Genomic DNA, 27,268 nt, shown 5'->3' with positions numbered 1-27,268 from the left:
TAATTTTTTATATCTTAGGCACCTGTGGCTCGTTAGAAAAGTGCGTGACATAAAGTTATATACGATGATACCCCCCCCCCCCCCCTCCTCTCTCCCAGAACTGAACTCTATTTCGTGTCTGCTTCTTATATTTACTTATCAAGCAACAAACCGTACACGCAGCTAAAAAAATTAATAATCAATCCCAATAAACGTTTGTACTTATGTGATACTCTCGTCTGTGGTTTCTAGCGAAACGCTTCGCCCTGATGGAGAGCAAGGTGGCGCTGTCCGTGCTGCTCTCACGCTACAGCCTGCACCCGGTGGAGAAGACGCCGACCTCCATACGACTCACCACCAGGGGACTCAACATGACCATCGACGGTGGCTTCTGGATAGGCTTCAAACCGCGACTCTCGTCCACAAAGACGTGAGCGGCGGGTGGCGAAGCGAAGTAAGCGACTCGCGCTTTACACGTCGCAGACTGCACAGGCGAACACGGCGTGTTCCGCTGTTGTTATGTATGACGCAGTTCTGACTTAGCAAAGTTCCGTGACGCTGGCCAATAACTTCATGCCATCACTTCTGTGCCAGAGAGCCATGAATGTTGTGAAACACAATTCAGAGTCAGTACCTGATATCCGTGTGGAAAATTGGTATTCGCTTACCAATGTGAATTTTGTGTCCATTACCAAGATCACCGTGAGAGTGTTCTAAGGTTGTCGCAGCTCCTCTTTTCCCAACTTCCATCTGTATCTTGCAGTGTTCCTGGATTGTCGCATCATGCATATCGTCGTGCCAGCTGCTAGACTGTTGTACGCACTCCCTTCGTTTTCGTAATCTCCTAGTCCATTCATTGTTGTATGATTATAATTGGAACTGTTGAATATTACTATTATTAGAAGTGTCCAATTCTCTCTCTCTCTCTCTCTCTCTCTCTCTTCCTCCCTCTCCCTCTCTTTCTTTCTTTTTCTTTTCCATCTCCCAACTGTGGAACTAATTATTTTCAACTGATAAAGTACTAACAAGCTGCAGAAAAGACGTGTGTGAACAACGCACTAGGATAATACTTCGATGGAAATGTATCCATAGTCTTCATTCCTTGCTCTGGTCCAGTCAAAGCAAAACGATAAGAAATTGCATCCAGAGAAATTGTGGCAGTGATCAGTAATAACGTAACTGTGTCGTTGAGTAAACAACTGCAGGGAAAGGAAATCTGAAGGCACTGGGAATGAACCGCGAGTAGTTTAGATGACCTCGTGAGGGATCGAGTTAGCAAGGAGGTAGGATTGAAGATGTAACAAATTGTACTTACATTAAAAAAAAACTTTAACCGAATGATCAGAACGAAGGTAAGTCCAGTGCCACAGTCATTTGTGTGAATGGAAGCAAGCACAGCTGGCAAGAAAGAAGAAAAAGAAGAGGACTACCGCCATCCTGAAAAAAAGTTATGGATGCAGTCGTCAGCCTCGTTCCATACCATACACAAACATTCTTTTTTAAAAAATAACACAATGTGGCACTGGATGGAAAGTTTTTCTAAAGTCTACTAATGCCAGAACTATATGGTTACCTCTATACATGGCCGAGAGAAGATCTTGTATGAAAAAGGGTGTTCAGTTGCACGTGCTCGATTTTTGCGGAACCACTGATAATTTTGTTCTAGTTAGATCGTAATTTGTGAGCTCATAATATGTGCTGGGATCCCGTTGCAAACACGTATTAAGTCAAATGGTTCAAATGGCTCTGAGCACTATGGGACTTAACTTCTGAGGTCATCAGTCCCCTAGAACTTAGAACTACTTAAACCTAACTGCATTTCGGCTCCTCTCTTGTTCAAAATTGCCTGAAAAGCTTTAACATGACAATTGTCAAGCAACTGGACAGCCTTAACATATCGCTAACATTTTTTGGGATCCTATGATACTTGTAAATATTTCTGGATACTATGCAGAACCAAACAAGATGGCACAATGCTTAAGACACTGAAATCACATTCGAGAGAAGCAGAGTTGAAATTTTCTTTGAATCATCCTGATTTGAGTGTTCTGTGCATTCCGCAAACAACTTTTTAGGAATACCGGTACAGTTACTTTGAAAATTCCGTGCCTGATTTTCTGCCGCATCCTTGAGCAAGGTAATTTGTGCTCTGTGTGAAATGACACGGGTTGTCAAATACTAATCTTTTTTCTCTCGTATACATCATGTAAGGTCCATTTCCTGATATATCTCTTCAAGCCAAACAAGAAATAATTATTACGAGACTTTACCAGCTATTAGCCTCGAAAAAATGTCAGTCATGTGGTTGTTGTGTATGTAGAATATTTTGTTCTTTAATGAAAATGTATTCCAAAGAATTTTAATTTCTCACAACAGTTTGCGTTTGCGGAAGGATGTCTGTAGTAACAAGGCAATACTCTGAAAAACCGCAATACGTTATGCACTGATAAACTTTAATATCTTACAATGTTCTTCACAACACAGCTATGTACATGTGCAGTATGTAATGGTGACAGTTTCACATTAAATCTTTTAATGGTAAACAAATTAAAGTAAGTGAACTTCTAGACTGAATACATTGTTTTGTCAAAAGAATTTTGAATATCGATAATCCGTAACGCTTTCATCTACTTAAGTTTTGTGTTATCTGCTGTTCACTTTTTGATTAAATTTGTATTTTTTATTATACAGGAATAATCATAACTAACAAACTAATTACAACAGTCACGAAAATGTCCAATTATGTTTCATTATATCATGACCACCGTCTTGTCTGAAGAGACATATTTTTGGCCATTAAAAACTCACCTAGCTTTGGTAAGAAAGTGCTTGCATGGCACATTACAACTGAATTTCCAGATTTATGATTTGTATTGGTGAGATACTATAAGTAGACTAATTTGAATACTGTATGTTTAGAATGAAGTTCTAAAAGTTTTCCAGCTAAAACTTATAACTAGAATATAATTTTAATAAATTATCTAGTGTATCCTGATACAAAGAAAAATTATATTCGACGACTTTTCTCTTTCGTGGAACCCTGTAACCGCACCAGGATAATAAAAGTTACTCGCGTGCAAATAGCAAAAAGTTTATAATCCTGTATTTTATGTCAGTATTTTCCATTTTGAGGATTCACATAACGACAGCTATTTAATATAGCTGAAGGAGCAGCAGCCTCTTTTAAAGGCAGCAGCTTTTATGAAAAGCGATTTTCCAGCTTGTTTACTAGGCTACATTTACTAGCTTAAGCATATCTAGTACTCAGAATTGTATGGCCAAGCTTTCAGGAAAGATACGTCACACAAAGGAATAAAATGTGTTGTATCGGCATGGGTCCGGAAACGCTTTATTTCCATGTTGAGCGCATTTTCTACTTATCATCGTAATCACATTAATCATGGGAAACGCGCAGAAACAGCCCGTACAAGCATTATATGACACGTTTTCTTAAATGAAATGTTCAATACCTTCTTGGTAGCCTTTGGCTAGAATGTGTAGTAAGCTTTAATTCTTAGGTTCATTGCCAGCGTTAATTGCTGCAGCTACAGGAAGGTAGTGCTAACATGCAACTAACCTCATTGCCCTACTAAAATCAAGAACGTAGCATCATCACGGACTTGGTTTCCGGTTCAGCACAATGGAAGCATACTCAAATGCGGAATACAGATTCTCGGATGGTAATGGCCTTAGCGGTCAACGTTTGTTCTGGATCAGATTTCCAGAATTGTGGTGCTCCGACAGGAGGATGCATGAAGCAACTGATCGTCCTCTTGAGGAGCATGGAACGGTGAAGTCTACTACTCAAGACTGAAGAGGCCTAGAAGAACAAGGACACCTCAGCAGCAGCCAAATTTTCTGCACGGCCACGAATGGTTCATTCAGAAGTGTGTCAACCCCAACTTTAGTGCAAACGTGCTGTTTGCGGATGAGGCTTCATTTCAAAGCAGATGATTAATCTGTGTAAGAGTTGTACAAACTTAGCTTTAACATGGAAATACAGAGTTTCTGGACACATGCTGTAAGTTGGCTGCTTCTGTGTTGGCAGCGCAGTGTAGCGCTTTGCATTGGATCTCTGACTGCGTTTGCTTTGTAAGAGACTCTGTGGCTGGTCGGACTCGTTGTTGGAAGTTAATCGCCAGTAGTGTTGGGCAGTTGAAAGTTACTCGCCAGCAGTGATGGAATTACTGTTGGGCAGTTGGAGGCGAACAGCCAGCAATGATTGATGTCAGATGTGAGAAGTTACATCGATGGAGGGTAGAGATCTGAAGTGTTAGCGTAAGTTAACGATCTGGAAGTATCTGATATTGTATATTATTCATGATTATGTACCTTTATACTGGATGTCAATGACGATTTATATTCGTGTTTGAACTGGATGTGACATTATTAAGGTAAAAAAATACATTATTTGGTTTGCAACAAAATCTTTCCTTTGCTAACCATGTGCCTATTAGTAGTTAGTGACTTTAGTAGTTAGAATCTTTCATTTAGCGGGCAGTGTTGGGGCTCGCCGTATTGCAATAGTTCGTGTAATGAAGATGTTTGTGAGGTAAGTGATTCATGAAAGGTATAGGTTATTGTTAGGATTTCTTTTTAGTCAGGGCCAGTTTTTTAATTAATTATTTGAAGGGCTTATTTCAATAGTGGTACAAGTCCATTACCTCCTCTTTTCTGCCTATAATGCTTCTCAAATTAATGATCCAAACAAACGGAAAGAAAGGTTCATCTCTAGCAAGAAGCCATATGCTTGAATATTTCTGGTATCTCAACTGCAGATCTTTCAGCGCTCCTTTAATGTAGGATTCTGTATCTCAAAATGAACAAAAATGGACTTGTACCACTATTGAAATAAGCCCTTCATTTGAAGTCAGATTATCTTTTTTTGAGCAGTCAGATTGCGTTGCGCTAGGATTTTGTGGGTCTCAGTCTTTCAGCAATTTAAGTGCAGACACAATCATTTAAATAAAGAAGTTTCAATGTGCATATAACATATTTTCCTCCTCTACATATGAGGAATGTTTCCTGGAAGAGTGGCCATACGTTTTTGTTACACCCTGTGCAGTGATAGGTTACTGTTCATACACTGTACGGATGAAGTGTCTAGGAGTTGTTCCCGCCTTGTCAACGTACACCCTAAACACAGTACACCCTGATGGGAGCTATGAAACATAATGGATGGATGAGTGAATGGCACAGAAAGCAACCACCGTTTGTGAGGCGCACTACCGTAAATGTACCCCTTGCCTACACGTTTCGCAGATGTTTACCTAAGGGACTTCTGGAACAGCAGTCATTTTCTCCTCCGCAGACACAGCCACGTCCCACCCTTGATGTTCAGCCCGAAGTTCTTGGTGTCCAGCTCCAGTGGTATGACGGTCCTTGGATCCAGCTGCAGGTGGAACCGAGACAATAGATGCACGAGCAGCACCTTCGTCTCCAGTAACGCGAACCTTTGAGCTGCAGAAAGAAACACAAATTCGTATGTTATTCCTAATGTTTCACTTCTTCAAAGAAGACAAAACATATGGGGTGATTCAGGAGGAATGTCGTGAAGTGATTCTGCATGTCGAAATAAACGAAAAAGTCCTGTGAACATGTGTTAGATTTTCGATCGTTATGGAACTGGAGCGAGGTGAAATCTACACACATCCATGGATGAATATGAAGACAAGTGTGAATAGTACTTACCAAAATGCTGTGTAGGTGCTTTGGTGTACAGAGGAATAGTGGGCCAGATGACTGATCCATCCCACAAGAAATGTTTAAAGAGTTCCCTACCCATTTCATTCCATTTGTCAGCGCGTTGGAGGGTGTATTGTGTTGCACTTCGAACATAACCTCGGCAGGCTTTAATGTGGGCAACAGCGTCAGTGATGCGATAGACAAGTTCTTCACCTTCGTAATGCACACATCCGCCTTTAAGCAGCCCTAAAAACAGAAGTCTAATGGAGTTAGGTCAGGTGATCTGGCAGGCCAGTCAATGGGTCTGCCACGACCAATCCACCGTTAAGGAAATGTGTTATTGAGATATTAGGATACTTGTGTGGTACAATGAATCGATGATCCATCATGTTGCAGGTACAATCGCTGTCGTTGCTCCAGTGAGACGTGTAGGTGTTCTCTCATCTTCTATCAAGAAATCTGCACATGCTGTAGCTGTCATGCTATTTGGCAAGAACACGAGCCCTATCATCAGACCATCAATCATACCAGTCCAGATGTTGACTGAGAACCTAACTTGGAACCTCGCTTCCCCAGTGTCATGTGGGTTCTCCAGGGTGTTCAAGATACCATTGTCTCACTTGTAAATAAAGTGTATTGCACAACGTCTTTGTGTACAGCCAACCATTCACAAAATTGTTGTCTGTTTACTGAGTTACACCAATATAGATGTTGCACACACTGCAAGCAGAATGGGTTGAAGTCCTTAGAAAGTAAGCCGGCCGCTGTGGCCGAGCGGTTCTAGGCGCTCAGTCCGGAACCGCGCGACTGCTACGGTCGCAGGTTCGAATCCTGCCTCGGGCATGGATGTGTGTGATGTCCTTAGGTTAGTTAGGTTTAAGTAGTTCTACGTTCTAGGGGACTGATGACCACAGATGTTAAGTCCCATAGTGCTCAGAGCCATTTGAACCATTTTGAACCTTCGAAAGTAATGTATGCCACGCTTGGGTTTGTGGAATATCGAGTGGACGGTTAATGCACTGTGTACTGGTGGTGAGACTCTGATGTACCATTACAATAATTTCCTCCCTTTCCTCAGCTGACTGGAGACCCACACATTCAGATGTTACGTGTAAAATCGGTAATGTTCTTGTTTCACGTAATGTTTGAAAAACCCTGGGAAATACCCTGGTGCAGGGGACTCATCACTCAGGGAAACATAAATGGTATTTTGTCACAGGCACACGGGCACTGCCATTACTGTACCTGTACACAAACAACATGTCAGTGTATTCTGCATGGGTGCATGCATGTGGCCTGTTGGTATTCACAGACACAGTGGAATTGCTCGATTAAACAACACTCGAGCACGACACAGACACGGCCTCACGACTGATCACTGACACAATCCACAACTACAGACAGACTGGATATGCTTTCAGCTGCTGCCTCGGTGTGACGTCACAGTGCTGCAATCTGTTGGAGAACCCCAACATCTCTTGTAGGATGGATGAGTCATTTGTCACAGCATTATTCTGCCCACCACAGTGCCTACACAGCATTTCAGCACATAATATCTACATTTGTCTCCTTATTCATTCATGGATGTATGTAGTCTTAAACCTGCTTCAGTTCCGTAGCAATCGACAGTCGGACACATGTTCGTAGGACTATTTCGGTTAACTTTGACATGTAGAATCACCTCATAAATTACGTGACATTCCTCCTACTTCGTCCTGTATGTCTCAACGGACAGTAAAGTGGTGTGTATTTATACATGTGTGGGAGAATGTTGTACCTTTGGACACTCTTCAGGCTGTCGCCACTAGTCAGTTCCGTAACAGAAGTTTAATATATTTTCTTATTCTATTTTTAAATGGTGGCTTTCTCTTTTAATGTGCTGTAGCCCTTTTCTGAAATTACAAAAATTACTCTGAAAAATTAGACATTTCCAAATGTAAGAATATGTTTCAAGGTACATTATTGTCATATAACACGCAGTGTATCTCTACAGTCACCCATGGAGTGACAGCTTGTCATACTATTGATGATCATCAGGAGACATTAAATTCGACCGCCCTTATGCATTATTTCGGACGAAGAGGTTAAGTATCGACACTAGGACTTCTCCTTTCACCAGCTACGACAGAAACACCCAACTATACTGCAGCTGTATCCATCACAGCCACCGGCACTTCACATCTACACATGACGCGCTGGACAGGCAAACCGCCGAAATAGCGCCCAGTGAAGATGCTTGCACGAAGAGTGTTCACCACAAACGAAGCAGAACGGCATAAGACACTGGGGAATTTTGGTATTTAACGCAAGTTAACTGGCGAACAGTCTGGTCATCAGGAAGTGTTGCATCGTCACATCTGCTGTAGTTGTAAACCAAGCACGAGACATGATAATTTCTTGCAGCTCAAGCTCCGGGTCGAGTGCCACTACACAGGCTTACATGGTGGATGTAATCGGACAAGTTACGTGGTTACCACGCGCTATGTCCTCTCTATCAGCTCCTCAGTACGTATATATCCCTGTCCTTCGCACCAGAGATCAAGGACCTGTCATCATAACTGCAACACAAGGGCTCACTTGCCTGGTATCCAAACTGTGCCTACTGTAAGGGTACCATATCGCACAGTGTCAAGTTGTTTACGAGGCGGATATCCGCTCTGCATTGTCGTCTCGACATTACAAGTTTTTCATGAAGAGCGCGCATGTTTTTTTTTTTTTTTTCGAGTGCGGATCAGTGAGGCAGCAGATAGGAGCCGAGGGTCTGACGTAGAAACAAAGGTATATCGATTATTGTTGTAATTAAAAGTGAGATAAATATCGAAACAAGGGGAGCTGCCGGAGATGGTGGTCATGTGTGCGTGAGGCGCTCGCTCGTGTGAATGAATCTGTGTGTGTTTTTCCTTTCCTGAAGATGGCTTTGGCCGAAAAGTAATTTGTGGGAGGCTTTTCGTTGAGCTTGACTGAAACTTTGCTGTGTCATCTGTACAGTAAGTACCAATCTGTATTTTCCTTATATTGTTGAAATGAGGTAAATGGAAGGGCGGTAAAAACAAGTGAAACAATGTTCAAATGTGTGTGAAATCTTATGGGACTTAACTGGTAAGGTCATCAGTCCCTAAACTTACACACTACTTAACCTAAATTATCCTAAGGACAAACACACACACACCCATGCCCGAGGGAGGACTCGAACCTCCACCGGGACCAGCCTCAAGTGAAACAATCAAAGAATCCGGAGGTATCAATGTAATTTATGAAAGAGGTTATGTCGAAAGATCAGTGCTTAATATCAGTAACCGCACGCGCATATTGAAAAATGGTGTTTCTTTGACACAGTTTTTAAGATTCGGTAAATTCGATGAAAAATATTTCAGACTGAATGAAACTGTACTATTTTAAAGACAATGATGAGCGCAACTGCGGACTGAAGTACTGTCAGTCTGAATTTGTTCTATAATACACAGTGACTATAATTGCAAACTTTTCTTATTAATCACTATCTGTAACCAAGGAAATTACATTGTGTACTGAAATTCAGTGAAAAGTTCTATAAACAATGCCAAAGTAACGGAGTGGAGATACGGGGTTGGTAACAAGCACACTTTCACGACTCTCAACCTTGCTTGTTCATCTGCCCTACACAACTCCTTTTCCCGCAGCTAATTAAATTCCAGTGGCCTTGGTTAAATTTTTGACCGCTAAGTGATCATTTCAAATACAGAGAGAGGAAAAGTGTTACGACTTCTATCTAACAAAACAGTTCGCAAGCTCCTTCTCCATTGCTGCCGCTCGACTCTGGAAAAGACTACCGTGCAGTCTGCGCTCCGTTAGATGCCCTACTGCATTTCAGAAAAAACTGAAGTTCTTCCTTTTCTCGCCCTCATAACATTTTCCCTAAAAATTAACAAATACTCCCGGACGAAGAAGTGAAGCAGCCGTAGGATGTGGTCGGATGACAACGTAACTTCGTACACTATCGGTAGTTGTCTAAATGATTATTGTTGCAATTCTCTGTGGCAGGTATAACGGCCACCAGAGTGCATTAGTGTTGTTCGTGTTAAGCAATGTTACTAGGTGTGACGGTACGGCACATAAATGGACAATTGGAGAAAGGGAAAAGAAGTTTTTTTTTATGAGATGTGTGAACCCTAAATTATCTAAATAAGTATGTCTGCGCGATGTATAACAAATAGTAAGGATTGAAAATTATTATTATAAAAACACAAATATCGATGTAATTAACAAAACAGTTTTTTGGTTCAAAAAAACGGTTCAAATGGCTCTGAGCACTATGCGACTTAACTTCTGAGGTCATCAGTCGCCTAGAACTTAGAACTACTTAAACCTAACTAACCTAAGGACATCACACAACACCCAGCCATCACGAGGCAGAGAAAATCCCTGACCCCGCCGGGAATCGAACCCGGGAACCCGGGCGTGGGAAGCGAGAACGCTACCGCACGACCACGAGCTGCGGGCCTAACCTAAGCACATAAGACACATCCATGCCCGAGGCAGGATTCGAACCTGCGACCGTAGCGGCCGTTCGGCTCCAGACTGTAGCGCCTAGAACCGCACGGCCACTCCGGCCGGCCACAGTTTTTTTGTATAATCTCTGTGTAACATAGGCCATAAAGATCAGAACAATGCTTGGATTGAAAAACTCTCCTTTCTTTCGTCTAGAGGTAGGCCGCCATTGTAGCGCTGGATAATATTTAGTGTAAGTTTGGTTGTAATTTAGTGAAATATACTTATAGTTGTTATTACAAAGTGTGTGTTATTGACTTATTTGTCACCTCTTATGATCGCAACCATTAATTATAATTAACAAATTTTTTACAGAACTTCGTAGTGCAGGGACCTAATCTCCCCTTGCAGGATTTAGTCGGCCATTGCGCTGACTGTATTATTTAATTAAAATTTCGTATCACAATTCCCCCCATGAACCATGGACCTTGCCGTTGGTGGGGAGGCTTGCGTGCCTCAGCCATACAGATGGCCGTACCGTAGGTGCAACCACAACGGAGAGGTATCTGTTGAGAGGCCAGACAAACATGTTATTCCTGAAGAGGGGCAGCAGCCTTTTCAGTAGTTGCAGGGGCAACAGTCTGGATGATTGACTGATCTGGCCTTGTAACATTAACGAAAACGGCCTTGCTGTGCTGGTACTGCGAACGGCTGAAAGCAAGGGGAAACTACAGCCGTAATTTTTCCCGAGGACATGCGGCTTTACTGGCATGGAGAGCTGCATCAAACCAGTCTCAGGACTGAAGACCAATACATACATACATACATCACAATATTAAATGTAAATACGAGAGACTTCTCAATTTTGATCTTTCATTAATTTCAAAGTTAAAAACAGTAGTGATAAATTCCATTTACTGAAATCGACAGCACTGAATGAGTTCAGTATGTTTCATTTTGGCCGCCTAACGGCAGATGAGATTCTCTCTAGTTTTGCCTTGCAAATAATGAACAAGAAATATTGAAAATCAGTTTATTCAAAAAGCGCTGCAATATTTCAGTTAATCTTTGTGACATTTGGTTCATAAATAACCAGTAGCCCCTGAGACCCTTGTTAATAATTACAGTTTACGTAAGAATACGCTTATTTTCTTTTCTAAATAGCAGCGCTCACGCGAACTATTTATTAGAAGGCGGTGAGTCGCGCGTTGTGTTTAAAAAATATTATATCGTACGCACTTCGGGGCTGCCGATGTCCGAACGACTGTTATCGCGGTATAAGTTAATTACAAGTCTCATGCTAGCCCACGATATTTAAAGCCACCCCAACCAAAATCATAAAATATATAATTATAAAAATAAAATGTAATTATCCCGTGATTAAGTGCACCCACCCAAACAAACACATATATACTTATACCGTGATACAGGCTAGGTGGAGTATTTAAAGCCGTCGGCACACGGACCGTGCATCCGAACGTTGAGCGTTGAGCGTGCCCAGTTTCTGACGTCATAGCGTGGAATGGCACGTTCGGGAGTCTTTCCGAACGTGCAGAGCAATATCTAGCATGTCAGATATTGTGAGCGTGCGTCTGAGCGTTGACCAATGAGATGGCAGAACGCCACCTACGTCACACGCACGCCGTCTTCCTTCAGCACAGAGTTGTGAGGCGCCATATTGGCATTCATTTCAAGTCTATACATGTATATGCCGTTTCTGAGCACCAGCGACGTGAGAATCACTGGAAACCCCGTTGTTAACTGTGTGATTCGTTCCAATAAAATAATGAGAAACATCATAGTCGTGGCAAAAGAATTATTGTAACGAGCGTATTGTGAGAGTAGGCTATTTGAAGGCAGCGACTCACTGAAGATCCATCCAAAACGCATTGTTCTTCGTACAATTTGTTATAATTAAATTTCAATTAGTAACATAATTATCTACTATTAACGTTTTTAGGACGCTGTAATCGAATATATTTAAGTAATAGGATTGTGCTGTATGTTTAGCGTAGGGAGTAGCGTTTCTGTCTAGTGATGCGTTTTTGTTGGGGGTGGTGGTTCGCGTCTGAACAGTTCCAAATTTTGTTTCCAAACATTCGCGTTTTTATTAGGTTCTGATACTTTATTATTAGTTTAATATAAGAATATGCTACAATATTTGATGTTATGTAAATATAAGTTCACCTTTTTATGAGGGGTGACTTTGTTGGATTGGCTTAATCCACAGGACAGCTTGCGCTACTTGTATAAAGATATTTTGCTCCTTTTTCTTTTACGCTTCGTAATTCACATGTTGCAGAGATTCTGCTGCTGGGTAGGAACAGTGATCAAGTAAGACTGACCTTGGGGTTTTACTAAAATGTGGGAATGATGAAATAATATTTATCTTATTCGGAGAAGTATTCTAAATTTGTACCGCACTGTTTGTAATGGAACTTTTACAAGCCTGTATCCTTATTAATTGGACATGGTACTTTCCTTTTCGTGGACGATAGAGGAAATGTGCGTTTTAATAGAGCTAACGTGGGAATTTTACGCGCGCCCATTGAGTAAACAGTGTGATTTACGAACTAGAAACATCCCTCAAACTGCCGCTGGAGTGCGTTGCGATCGCGTATACCACGTTGGGGCCCACGTACCGTATGCACAAGTCGCATCGTTCCTAAGCGTTCAGCAGCACGTTGAACTTGGCACGCTCAACGTTAACGTTCGACAGCACGGTCCGTGTGCCGACGGCTTAAGGGGCGTGAACAGTCAGGCGTTGAGTGACCTCTGTGTAGGACACAGAGACGCCGCATACTCGTCTCAGAACGTATCAGCGCCTGACAGAGTTTGAAAGGGGACACATTGTGGGTCTCCGTTGCCTCCTACCTCTCCGATGTATTTTCCGTCCCCGATGATCCCCAGTTCGATTACTCCCTCTTCCCGGATATCCGCGATCGAACTGACACCTCTTCCCCTCCCCTCGCTCCTGGCTTCCAGTACTTGGACAACATTACACACACGGAACTCAATGCCCCTATCACTACACAGGTTCTCATTGCTACCCTCCGCACAAAACGCAACACCGCTCCTGGTCACGATCGTGCCACCTACCGTCACCTTCGTGAAGCTCCTGTCTCTTTCCTCTCCACCCTGGCCAGGCTCTACAATGTAGTCCTGTCCACCGGTTACTACCCCGACCTGTGGAAAACCTCCCGTATCCTCATGTTCCTTAAACCTGGCAAACCGCCGTCCGCCGTCTCCTCCTACCGTCCCATCAGCCTTACCTCGGTCTTCAGCAAGGTCCTAGAATCTATCCTCACCCGCCGCATCCACCAGCATCTCCGCCAGCACCGCCTCCTTCCCGTCACCCAGTGTGGCTTTCGGCCATCCTTCTCTTCCGACGATCTTCTCCTTCACCTCACTCATCTCCTTTCCGAACAGCTTAATTCCCGTCGTTCCGCCATCTTCCTCTCACTTGACCTCGAACGCGCTTATGACCGCGTCTGGCATTCCGGTCTCCTCTTCAAGCTCCAAACCTTTGCCCTTCCCATTAACTACGTCCGTCTGATCGGTTCCTTTCTCTCCCGCCGTCCTTCCTATGTCACCATCCATAACACCGATTCCTACACCTTTTTCCCCTCCGCCGGTGTGCCCCAAGGCTCCGTCCTCTCCCCCCTTCTGTACCTTTTGTACACGGCGGACATGCCGCCGCCGTCGCCCCCCGTCCACCTCCTCCAGTTTGCCGATGACACCGCCTTCCTCGCCCTTGCCCCCACCCTGCAACGCTCCCAACGCCTTCTCCAATCCCATCTTGACCGGTTCACCGCTTGGTGCAACCAGTGGTTGCTCAAGGTCAATCCCTCCAAAACCCAGGCGATCATTGTAGGCAAAACCACCCCTTCCTTCCGCCTCCTTGATTTCTATCTCACCGTCTATGGCCGTCCTATCGCCCTCACTCCCACCCTTAAGTACCTTGGCGTCACCCTCGACCGTCGCCTCTCCTGGACTCCCCATCTCCAGACGATCCAAGCCAAGGCACGTTCCCGACTCCGTCTCCTCAAGCTCCTTTCCGGCCGCACGTGGGGTCTGGACCCCTCCACAATCCTCCACACCTATAAATCCCTCATCCGCCCTATCCTTTGTTACGCCCATCCAGCCTGGCTCTCCGCCCCCCCTACCTTCTATAAATCCCTCCAAATCCTTGAACGCCATGCTCTCCGCCTTGCCTATCGCATCCGTCTCCCCTCCCCCACGCGGATCCTGTATGATCTCATCCCCTTCCCCCACCTCCTCCTTTTCCTTGAAAGGATACGTATCCTGTACACCTCACATAAACTTGATCCTCCTCACCCGCTCATTTCCCCGATCCTCTCCCACCCCCGCCCGCTGCCGCGCCTGTATTCTCACGTCCCACCCGGTCTCCATCTCTCCACCCTCCATACCCTCTCCCAAGGTGGCTTCCGCCAGCTCCCTCTCCCTGATGATGTCCTCGTCCCCTCCATCTACCCCTCCTATCAACTTTGACCCTGCCCCGCCCCCCACTTCCCGTGTCCTTTCCTTTCGGCACCCTCCCTCCCTTCTCTTCTCTTCCCTTCTTTTTCCGTCTCCCTGTCCCCTCCCTTCCCCCTCTTCCCCCGGGCTTCCTCTCCCCCTTCCTCCCTCCCCCCTATCTCCCCTGCCCGTGGCATCTCTGCTCTCCCCTCTCGCTCTCCCACTCCCCTTCCTCCTCCTCCTCTCTTGGCAGGTCCCCGGACTCGCACACGTATAGTGAACATTCGCGCGCCGGAGATCGTCGCCTTTTGTGTCTCGTGTGTGTGACGTCGTATAGTGTTTTTGGTGTCCGCCGTCCCGCTCCTACGTTCACTTGTGACGTCGGACTCATCAGTGTTTTGTGCGCCGTGCCGACGTGTTTTCCGTGTTGTTATCGTCACATGTGAACGACTCCGTGTTTTTTTATGTCTCTGTGACCTCTCTCTTTTGCCCGTCACTTTGTTCTTTGTCATTCACCATGTTTTATACTCTTGTAACACGCTATGGCTGAAGAGCGGCGTAGTGTGCCGCTGCCAGCCTACCTGAGTTGTACAGGTTTTAAAATAACAATAAAGTAAAAAAAAAAAAAAAAAAAAAAAAAAAAAAAGGTCTCCGTTTGCCCGGCTTGTTGAATCGTGTGATATGCAAATTTTTGAAACGCGTCCGACGGCAGACTGCGTGCGAAAGTGAGGTCAGGCGTACTCGTGTCAAGGTTCTAGACGACACGGTTGACCGTGACAAGGGAGGATCACTGTATCCAGCACCAAGCACGTCGTAGCCCCCTCACAGTTACATTGTCGTCCTAGAACAAACAATGGACTCCCTGGGACATTCTATGTCTTCCCAGACCATTAGTCGGAAACGAGCACCAGCAGAACTCATGCGCAGGCTGATGTTAACACCACAACAATAACGGCTGCGTTTGGAGTGGTGCCGCGACCAATAAGCAAGGGCAGCTGATGAATGACGTCGCACTGTGTTCAGCGATGAAACTCGGTTCTGCACTACCCCAGGTCACCAACGTCGGCGAGTATGGTGACCTGTGCAGTGGTCCCGTTCTTCCAATGGTTCGGAGAGGCACAAAGTGTTACCCGGTGTGTCACGGTGTGGACAGCCAACGTTTATGGCTTCAGGTCACGGTTGGTAGCGATTGAGGGAACCCTGATGCCACACCGGTATGTCACAGTCATGCTGTATCCCGCATATCACGGATCATTTACAATAGTCGTGGGTGAGCTTGCCCCAAAAGATGATAAAAAGCTTTACGTACCCTTCTCAACCGTATCACAGGGTGCCTCTGCCTCAAAGCCAGACGGGGTGCAATGTCATACTAATAACTGGATACATACTGCCAAGTACTTTGTAAATGCGAATCGATTTTGTAATCACTGAAATAACACTACACACTCTCTCAACCCGTGAAGTTTAATTTCGCTTCCTCCTGGTCTCCTACATGCTTCACTTTTTTTGTCGGGAAGTGTATGTGGACAGTTTCTCTCTATCAAACAGTAAAGCAAATAGTTCCATCTACCATTTACTCTTTTTTACCTTTGTTTTCTTCATAATTTACGCCTCTTTCCTTCCTCACTTCATTACCTGTGTTTTGTCACGTTCCTTCTCCTCTCCTCTCTTTTCCCTCGCGTCTATTTTTGTCAGTGTTCTTAGTTTAAATGCACCTATCCGCATTTATCACTTTTGTTCTGCGAGGGTTATCCAGAAAGTAAGGAACGATCGGTCGCGAAATGGAAACCACAGTGAAAATCCGATGACGTTTTGCACAGGTGTGTTGGGGAGTGTCTCTAGTATGCCCGTAGATTGCGTTACGTCGTTCTTTTCCGTTCTGATCACACAGGGAGCACATAAAGATACCTAGAACAATAGTGTCTCCCGCCAAGTACGAGGACCTGGTGAGAAATTTCGCCTAAAGCTATGCAGCCAACTTTACATAACTGTCTTGCGTTTTTTTCTGCAAGACAGTTCTCAATCGCATTCTGCACGGGCAATGAAGATGCTCCTACATCGTTTTCAACCGGAAATGTTTGATTACTCAAAATACAGCCTGTAATTGTCTCCCTCTGAATTTAATCTCTGTTCACATGACCCGTTGGCTATGAAGATAACATTTTGGCACAGACAACGAGCTGTACGCCAGCATAGAGAATTGGCGGAAAGCAGTGACGGCTGCCTTCTATAACTAGAGTATTGGAAAGTTGGCACAATGCTACGACAAACGCCTAAGTTGGATCGGCGACTATGGAGATAAGTGGGTGGAAGTTGTAGCTAACTGTTGCAAACAAGTAAAACAGTTTCACTGTGGTTTCCATTTCGCGACCTATCCTTCCTTACTTTCCGAACAGCCCTCGTATTATTCATGAACTAACATAAACTATCTTTTTTTCTATCATAGCTAACATAGTTTCCACTATTTACGTTATATTTATTTCTAATTGCTGTATCCCATGTTAAATGTAAGGTAACTTATCACATATGTTTCATAATGTACATAATGTAAAATGTCTGTTGCTCCATCATGGGCAGGGGGCACTGGCTGCTTAACTTACTGTCAGTGTCAATGAACTTCACCAACAGCCGTGTAACTTAAGATGTTATTTTATTTTATTTTGAAGGCTACCACATCAGCTTTTCACTATACCATCTTAGGCCCCCTGCGCATCATTTATTTAGATAGATCCATATGGGGCGAGGATGGCACAGTGAAATGCTGAAACTGACAACCTTCAAAATAAAGTTGTAACGCCGGAAATGCATATCCTCCTATTTCCATCTATTGTACTATTATTTTTTTTCTTGTTTTGTTACCTCAAGATATGACATTTCTGTCTCTTTATATATTGTAATTGCTTTACTGTTTGGATATATATATATATTTATGCATTTATGTCGATGTATAATTGGTTTGTTTCGTAAATAGTATTTGTATTTTTACGCTGGGTCTTGCCTAGGGAAAACTGCTATCGAACGATTACATCGATGGGTCGTGTGAAGAATCAAAGTGTGTAGGATCTTTGGTAGTGTTAACTCTGCCGCGTGGAGCGCGGGCGGGGCAGTGGGAGTGTGGCGGGAGTAGCGAGTGGAGCAGGTGTGTTGTGTGACGCTCCCGCGAGTTGCCACGCTTTCGGGGTTTGGCAGCATGTAATTGCGCTCGACTTGCGATGATAGTTTCTGACATGGTGTCGCGGACGGGAAACATTAGCTGGCGCACATCAAGAGCCCGTTTCGCCTGGTGACCGTGTCGAGAAGAAGGCGCGCCAACATCCAGCTTCTGCAACAGCGACGGCCGACAATGAGTGACTGTCGCCGCCTCCTCGATCGACGGCTTCAAACCTTCAATCAACCAACAAGGAAGACTAAAAGCACGTAAAGTTTCAGAACTGTATGGCAGACCTCAGCTTTTCAAATTGTTCCATTTGCCTTGCAAAATTACAGCAACTTAGCATGAACCTTTGTTGCTCATTGTCCCAATTGCATTGCCAAGCAGGGTCCCTTCCTTTTCCGAAATGAACCCGAGTGTCGTTGAAATTCAAACGCCAGCATTAAAATAATATAATTAGATTTCACTGCTTTAATTTCAAAGTTCAGTAGCTGGCTACAATATTTAGGTTACACGAGCACAAATTTAGAGTGCGAGTTTTGTTACCGTATTTTAGCTTACCTGTGACTGCAGCTCAGCTTGGTACGTACTAAATTTTACTATTGTTAATTGTTCAGAATCGTTTAATTCAAGTTCAAAGTTAAATCTCTTCTTTCTAAATTGCGTAGATTCAAGTAGCTTTAGAAATGATTGTTGAGGTAGTCCAAGACTAACCGTATTTTACTGGATTTCGATGTGCTTCAGAAAGAAAGCTCACTATTAACTTCAGTCACTAAATTAGCTTTCGATTTTCCGGTTTCATTAATTCTTTTGGTAAATTAAGTGTAGCGAAATTTATTACTTCTGACAAACTTTCAGTTTTCACACTACACGTGTCAACCTTCAGTTGCCACGCTTCTAGTGCTAATTATATGTGTAATTACCTTGCTCTTTCAGTTACTATAGTAATTGTCCTTAGGACTGGCGACCGTGATTTCCCCCAAATCTCAAATATCTAATTACCGCTAGTTAATTGTTAACGTAACGGCCGCACATTTACTTTCTTTATTAACTTTATCCCTATTTCAAAATTAATTTCCACCAGTTTCATTAGCACATTTCCTTTCATTTAGATGTAACCCTTTCCTCCCTCTTTACCGACAGGTTAACTTCGGTGACGATTGCTTTTCCAAAACTCCCATTAGGTACACGCGGTTTCATTTTTCACTGTCATTAAGGCCGGTAAGTGAGGGGGAGGTTACACGTGGCGACCTGGTGACAGGACAATCTTCAAATTTGAGGTTGTTCTGGACACGAATTTTGCATTGTGCAAATCTCGTAACAAAGTCCTGTTTACGAAATGGTCGATACGTCAGCGAGAATATTCGTGTGAGGAATCCTAATTAGAGTTGAGATTTGTCATTTATATTGAAAATTATTAAAATGAGTGAAGGCAACAATTACCAAAATTTGGTAGACTTGGATACGGAACAATCGGTCGAACAGTGGGAAACGCGCACGGCGGTTCCCATTGTTCAGGGGCAGGCGGCTAGCATGAAAGACGCGACCGCCGAAACGCAACAAAGAGCAGAAATGGAATTCCAAACTTTAGAAAATGTTTCGGAATCGGAAGCGAAAATCAAATCTGTACCCCTTGATGATGAATACGGGGGAACATATATAGAGGAACCAGCTACGGAAGTAAAACCGGTAGTCTCCGGGAATTTAACTGATTTATTGAATGTTTTGATTAATGAAATCAAGAGTCAATCGGCAGAAATTATAGCTCTGTCTGCCAAGCAAGAAGCTCAGTCTGAAAAAATTGAACGAAAGCTAGACAATCAGAACAAAGCTATTAATGTTGTTAACAACAATGTTGGAGTTGTTAATACAAAAGTTGATAAAATCAAAGAAGATATTGTTGTAATTAATACCGAAATCGGTAATCTTAAACAGGAAATGATAGGCGTTCAGGCGGAAATTGCGAGCATAAATACTCGTTTTGATTCCGAAATTAGCAGAATCGAGAAAAGTGTTGGGGAATCAGTTGCTCCGATCATCGAGAATAAGGTGACGGAACAAATTCAATTAGTGAAAACAGAGGATCAACAGAAGGTGGAAACTTTAAAGGCTTTAGTGTCCGAAGTAGACACTAAAGTGAGGGAGCAGGCTAATACCTGCGAAGAGAAAAAGAGGGAAGTGGAAACGCTTGCGACAACCACTTGCCAAGTAATTACGAGAGTGTCGGAATTAGAAAAGAAATTTGATGAAAAACAGAGCTATGTGCCAATCTGTGCACATAGTTCGGAATTGTTGACGAAAGAGGAGCGGTTCGACCCCTTGAAAAAAGGCGGTATACACGCGACGGATTTCATTAAGAATTGTGAAAGAGTTTTACCCAGATCATGGACTAATGAGAGAAAAATTAATGCGGTTATTGATGTGCTGGCTGGTGATGCCAAGCGTTGGGGCTTAAACCTCAACATTACGAACCTGACTTTTGACGAGTTTAAAAATTTGTTTCTGGCTGAATACTGGTCAGAGCAAAAGCAGCAAAGTGTCTGGCGCGAATTTGTCGTATCGAGGCCTTTCGATGCGAATTCGCGCGGTTCGATGAGGGAGTTTTGTGAGGGCTGGATCCGCAAGTTGGAATATTTGCGTGATCGCCGCACGGAATCCGAAATAGTCTGGGAACTCTACAAAAAGCTTCCAGATGATACAAAACGCTACGTAGGAAGCAATTACAGGACAATAAATGATTTCCTGGAAAGAGTGGAGGACGAGGACAATTGGCGCAATAATCGCGACAGTGGTAGAGGCCGTGGTAACAACAACGGGTACCACAGCAACCACACCAACGATAACCATGGGAACAATGCATACCGCAACCATGGCAGCAATAGCAATAATGGTTCGGACCGTAATAACAATCGGTACAATGCGAATAATAACCGGAATGACGGAAACCAGTATCATACTAGCGTGATACGGGCTGCGCAGAATAGTAATAACGCCAGAGGGTGTGACCAGCCGCCTCAGCAGTATCCGGGGAGCGTATCTGCTGGGACGAGACAGGGAAACCACTAGCCGCGCCGGTGAGGGGCCGACCGGGCGTGGAGAAATTTTGGCGGCCCAATAACAGGAGAAAACCCAGGTGTCGTCGTTATGAAAATTCCGTATGGAATAATCAACGGCGGGAGAGTGTGCCAGTGTTAGGAGAAAGGAGTGCGCCCACAAGTAGTAAATCAGCTGTATACATGGCAGCAGAAAATACATTCACTGTCAGTGAGAACAATTTAAGTAGTGTTCCGGAAATCGATTATAAAGTGGCAGCTGTAATACCCACAGCGGAACTGGAGATTGAGTTTAAGAATGATTCGCAATTGTTGAGAGAAGATCAGATGTCGGATAACACGTCCGTCATTGAGCGAGGGGATGCAGAGAGGGATGAGGTCTGGTTACGGCAGTTCGGTCGCTTATACGACGAACTAAGAGATTATAGGGGCCTGTACGGGAGAAGTGTTTATAGGGAGCGCGGGCAGGATTTGCCGCGTCTCGTCCCACAGGAGGATAGTAGTTGTGAAGTGATAGAAAGTTCTGGCCCTAACCGGCAGACTTTACTAGAAATAGTTGATGTTAATGGGGAGCACGAGCAAGATGCGTCGTGTTTCGTCCCGCAGGAATTGAATGTTGAAGTAGTAACGGAAAGTTCTGGCCCTAACCGGCAGACTTTACCTAAAGTTGTAGTGGTAGAAGTAGCCGACCCATCCGACGCAAACCTCCAGTTTAAATATTGCGAGAGTATTAAGGAGAAAGATTACGAAAATTTTAGTGATAGCCGGACACGATTGGTAGAAAAGCACGTAGATTACAGCGTGTACGAGGTTAGAGCTGACGTTATACGGTCAGACGGTAGCAGTGTGGGTTGTGCAGATCCAGAGGAAGTAATTGCAGATACTACTGGGCACATTTCTCCAGGTAGATTGGCGGATGAGATTAATCTGACCAAAGTGGAATCAACGAAAGTGACGATTAGTGAATTGATAGCAAAGCAACACTCACTAGTTGACGAGTTACAGGAAAAGGTTTCGGTATTGGAGGCGAAGCTACAGACTAAGCCTCAGGACAAACGTGTTAAAATTAAAACTGTATGTGAACAGAGGCTGAAAAAGCCGCCAGATAAACCGGATTTAGGATCAAAGCCGGATGGTTTGTTCTGGAATGACCTGGATATAGACGAGGATTTACTGTGGGAAAATAAAGAAACAGTCGAGGACAAGTGTAGACAGATAGTAGTGTCTGTTAATATGCACGACCTACAACTAAACGTGTTGATTGACACCGGTGCAGAATTGAGTGCTGTATCTGGGAAAATATTTGAGTTACTGAAAGACAGACCTGGCATCGTAGTTATGCCAGTAACAGGAGTGAAAATTATCGGTGCTACTGGGAAGGCCAGTAAACCGGTCACAAAACAGATTTTTGTCAACTTCGAGATATGTGGGGCACGATTTGAACAAGAGTTTGTCGTCGTGCCAGACTTAACTACGGAAGTAATTATCGGGTTAGATTGGCTATTAAAGTACCGTGCAGTGATTAACTGCGAAAGCAAAACTTTGACATGTATGTCACTAGATAAAACAATGGTAGTTGGTTTTGACGAGGCAGGAGACGGTGTGCATAGGCAATACCAGCCTATACACATTGTTAACTGGCCGGATGACATTGACGTAGGAATGAGTTTGAACTGCCATAACATGAGGAATTTCGGCATTGACAAAAGTGTAGAAAGTGAATTGGAAGAGATAATCAAATTCCCTCCACGGATTAACATTAGTATTGGTGTGAAAAAAGATCGTTTGCGAGAAGTAATGAAGCTAAAAGCCGATGCTCGCATACGTCGTCATGACGCTAAAGCGCGTTTTGCTAAGTTTGCAATCGGAGACTTAGTACTTGTAAAAGCTCATGAGAAATCGAGCGAGATAGACCATGAAAACTCTAAATTTAAGTTTGTTTATAATGGACCATATAAAGTCATTGGTATGCCTCACACAAATGCTTACGGAATACTGTAGACTTGAAATTGTACCAACCTAGGATCGATTAATACCACACAATGGGTAATTTATACAGTATGTAAAATAGAGTGTAAGATTTAACGATTTGCTAGATTGCCATGCTTTTGACTGACCAAGGTCATTAAAGAAGTTGTAATTAATAAGTAATTAATTTTGATTAATCAATTTAATTTTAATCAATTTAATCATGATCTAATCAACTGAAAAATCCAAGCTGCTAGTTTAAGTTTTCAGCTGAGTCACAGTAGATTAAGGAATGTAAATATGATTTTGTAAATAGCTGTAAGATTCCATAAATATGTGATTTACTAGTCATTGCCGATGTACTTAGACACTGTTTTAAGTTTCAGGCTAGTACATGCGTGTGATGATGGACAGTGTTGAGTTATCCACTGTGATAGTGTTTATGGACTCCTTGAGATTACTCGGGAGTGAGTTTTTCCGAAAGAATTCAGTGGAACGGACGTTCTGGAAACGCCGTCACAAGGGCGAGTGAGATCAAGCGTGCCGCACACGCGGGCGCAACAATACTGGCGAGGCGAGCCGCTGTCGGCTCTTGTGCCGCTGTTGGCTCTTGGGCCGCTGTCGGCATCCTTTGTACTCGCGAGTACGGAATGTGGAGTTGCTTTTCTTCCCGGACAGCTGATGTGAAAGGATTCTGCTGTCAATATTTATGTTTTATTTTATCTGCTGTGTGTTATTTTCTTGTTTAGCGTTTAATGGACTCCCATGACGAGAATATTAATTACGAAAGGGTTATGTAAAAATGTGTATTCTATGTAATTAATTATTAATTTGCGTATTTTGATCTACCTGTTTTTATGACCATGTACTCTGATTAATTTTGTAAATAGTATTCCATTTCTTGATACTGTTGGGAATTTTGACAATTTTAGAATAGCTAAACCATTTTCTATGTTTTCTATGAATTTTAATATGTTGTAAACCTGTTTTATTTTGTGCAAGATGACAGAGTGGAATAAGATTAGGAGTGTCTCCACTCAATTATTATGGTCTAAAAATTGATTTATGCTTAGTTAGACGAATGCTAAATTTTGTTGATGTTTTGAGCATATGCATTTCCGCTGTTTCTTTTTTGGGACATTTTCTGAGTCTGTTTACGTTACACGAACATCCTCAGACAATGTGGGGCACGTGTAACGCCGGAAATGCATATCCTCCTATTTCCATCTATTGTACTATTATTTTTTTTCTTGTTTTGTTACCTCAAGATATGACATTTCTGTCTCTTTATATATTGTAATTGCTTTACTGTTTGGATATATATATATATTTATGCATTTATGTCGATGTATAATTGGTTTGTTTCGTAAATAGTATTTGTATTTTTACGCTGGGTCTTGCCTAGGGAAAACTGCTATCGAACGATTACATCGATGGGTCGTGTGAAGAATCAAAGTGTGTAGGATCTTTGGTAGTGTTAACTCTGCCGCGTGGAGCGCGGGCGGGGCAGTGGGAGTGTGGCGGGAGTAGCGAGTGGAGCAGGTGTGTTGTGTGACGCTCCCGCGAGTTGCCGCGCTTTCGGGGTTTGACAGCATGTAATTGCGCTCGACTTGCGATGATAGTTTCTGACATGGTGTCGCGGACGGGAAACATTAGCTGGCGCACATCAAGAGCCCGTTTCGCCTGGTGACCGTGTCGAGAAGAAGGCGCGCCAACATCCAGCTTCTGCAACAGCGACGGCCGACAATGAGTGACTGTCGCCGCCTCCTCGATCGACGGCTTCAAACCTTCAATCAACCAACAAGGAAGACTAAAAGCACGTAAAGTTTCAGAACTGTATGGCAGACCTCAGCTTTTCAAATTGTTCCATTTGCCTTGCAAAATTACAGCAACTTAGCATGAACCTTTGTTGCTCATTGTCCCAATTGCATTGCCAAGCAGGGTCCCTTCCTTTTCCGAAATGAACCCGAGTGTCGTTGAAATTCAAACGCCAGCATTAAAATAATATAATTAGATTTCACTGCTTTAATTTCAAAGTTCAGTAGCTGGCTACAATATTTAGGTTACACGAGCACAAATTTAGAGTGCGAGTTTTGTTACCGTATTTTAGCTTACCTGTGACTGCAGCTCAGCTTGGTACGTACTAAATTTTACTATTGTTAATTGTTCAGAATCGTTTAATTCAAGTTCAAAGTTAAATCTCTTCTTTCTAAATTGCGTAGATTCAAGTAGCTTTAGAAATGATTGTTGAGGTAGTCCAAGACTAACCGTATTTTACTGGATTTCGATGTGCTTCAGAAAGGAAGCTCACTATTAACTTCAGTCACTAAATTAGCTTTCGATTTTCCGGTTTCATTAATTCTTTTGGTAAATTAAGTGTAGCGAAATTTATTACTTCTGACAAACTTTCAGTTTTCACACTACACGTGTCAACCTTCAGTTGCCACGCTTCTAGTGCTAATTATATGTGTAATTACCTTGCTCTTTCAGTTACTATAGTAATTGTCCTTAGGACTGGCGACCGTGATTTCCCCCAAATCTCAAATATCTAATTACCGCTAGTTAATTGTTAACGTAACGGCCGCACATTTACTTTCTTTATTAACTTTATCCCTATTTCAAAATTAATTTCCACCAGTTTCACTTGCATTTTTCCTTTCATTTAGATGTAACCCTTTCCTCCCTCTTTACCGATAAATTAACTTCGGTGACGATTGCTTTTGCCAAATTTCCATTAGGTACACGCAGTTTAATTTTTCACTGTCATTAAGGTCGATAAGTGAGGGGGAGGTTACAAAGTAACATCTGAATTTGCACGGCTGTTGTTGAATTTCATTGAACCTGACATTAATGTAAAATGTGTCGACGCCTGGATTGGTACGTGTGGGGGCCTGATGACCCTAACCGTGCCAGATTAAAAAATATCAGTCGATAAATACAACACATAAAATCACAAAAGCAACTGTCGTTACAGTGAGCTCTATAATAAGAAATATGCTACACACTAAGAACGTAATTTTACAAAATAGGAGGAACAAAACTGGGTTATTTTGGATGACAAGAGAAATATGACACAACATTGGTGAACGTACACTGACAGTCAAGAAGAGCGACGGCGTAAAAGTGGGGAAAAATTCGCATACAAAAGCTTCTACCACAAGCTCAGAAGATGGCATCATGATACGGGCACAAGGGCTACAGCCAGCGATACTAGAAGATGAAAAAGAATCAGACCATAGCATAAAAATGGTACCTACATAGAATGGATACAAATAAGAAGTTTATGGCAGAGACAGGCAATGGCCGTATACTCCAATAAAGTACTGTTGCAGATTTGAATTAATCTTCCTAATTAGCTAACGATTCTCGTAAAAGAAAAAGAGAGGGATGTATCATGATGTAAACGATGTCTGGAATCTATGAGGGCATTTATCGTAGATTCTCAGCGGGATTCTCAGCTGGGAATAATCTTAGAGTTTTCGTTGGATTCACTGCTCACAGCACTCACCAATGCAGCTGCGAGGTCCGGATCCAAATGGGAAGTAAGTGAATTGTTTGATGAGGTGCTTGTTCTTCGGGCTGAACCGTTCCGGGTCGAAGCGATCTGGCTCCGGAAAGTACTTGGGGTCGCGGTGGATGCCGTGGACAGGCACCCAGATGCCATCTCCAGGTCGCAGTTCGACTCCTGGGCAAGTCTCTGTGGCTGGAAGGCCGTACGGGCGTGTGCACTGGCGGTCCAGCACAGCCCCAGGAGAGTGCAGTCTCAGCGTCTCTGTGAACAAAAGAAGCCAAAGCAGGAGCGCGTTAGAAGAAAATGTACTGAGTAGTAACAATGTTTGAGCAGTGCAGAAACGAGTAATGAGGGTAATATGTCTTTGGGGCGTCCCTTCTCGTCCTTACATCAGGTGTTACGTAGCGTAGGGCGCCGCAGCCAGCACCACAACAATGAGCGCGACGCGAGACAAATAACGCGACGTACTGTTACTGTTCCGCAGACTTTCTCGGAACCAATTATTAGTGGACGCGGAGTAATTCACTGCACTAATATTAATATACAGTCGGTCTAAATAAGGGTGGCCACGTTCGCTTATCCCGTGAGACAGGGTTAGTGTTGCCACTACCACTACGTCACAACTGAGTGCCACAAACAGTTTACATTCGCATCTATACTCTGCGAACCGCTGTGAAGTGCACGGCAGAGGGTACTTCCCACTGTAGCAGTTATCGGGCCTTTTTCCCTTTCGAGTCACGTACGGAGCTTGGGAAGAACGATTATTTAAATGGCTCTGTGTGTGCTGTGATTAATCTTGTCCTTACGATCACTGTAATAGCGATACTTAGAGGGCTGAAGTATATTCCTACAGACAGTCCTTGAAACTTTGCTAGTCGGTTTTCTCGGGATATGTTATGTCTATCTTCAAGAATCTGCCAGTTGAGTACCCTGTAACACTCTCCCGAGGGGCAAACAAACACGTGACAGTTCGTG

The 27,268-nt window shown here is 43.4% G+C and overlaps 2 protein-coding genes across 2 annotated transcripts in view; one reads left to right on the top strand and one right to left on the bottom strand.

Moving 5' to 3' along the window:
• Nucleotides 1-722, top strand: part of LOC124596624 (cytochrome P450 9e2-like) — a 75,912-nt gene extending 75,190 nt beyond the window's left edge. Inside the window, exon 8 of the mRNA XM_047135850.1 lies at nucleotides 232-722. Within this exon, the coding sequence (XP_046991806.1) occupies nucleotides 232-413 (182 nt within the window). The 3' untranslated portion in view covers nucleotides 414-722. The remainder of the gene's footprint in view (nucleotides 1-231) is intronic.
• A 4,020-nt stretch (nucleotides 723-4,742) lies between these two features.
• The window catches only part of LOC124596623 (cytochrome P450 9e2-like), a 72,352-nt gene continuing 49,826 nt past the window's right edge, over nucleotides 4,743-27,268 (bottom strand). The window contains exons 7-8 of the mRNA XM_047135849.1: nucleotides 26,291-26,554; nucleotides 4,743-5,439 (exon numbers count right to left, since the gene is read on the bottom strand). Of these exons, the coding sequence (XP_046991805.1) occupies nucleotides 5,273-5,439; nucleotides 26,291-26,554 (431 nt within the window). The 3' untranslated portion in view covers nucleotides 4,743-5,272. The remainder of the gene's footprint in view (nucleotides 5,440-26,290; nucleotides 26,555-27,268) is intronic.

Source organism: Schistocerca americana, chromosome 2, assembly GCF_021461395.2.
Source record: "Schistocerca americana isolate TAMUIC-IGC-003095 chromosome 2, iqSchAmer2.1, whole genome shotgun sequence".
Taxonomy (NCBI): domain Eukaryota; kingdom Metazoa; phylum Arthropoda; class Insecta; order Orthoptera; family Acrididae; genus Schistocerca; species Schistocerca americana.
The sequence above is the reverse complement of the archived record's forward strand: the minus strand, read 5'-3'. Positions and strand labels throughout refer to the sequence as shown.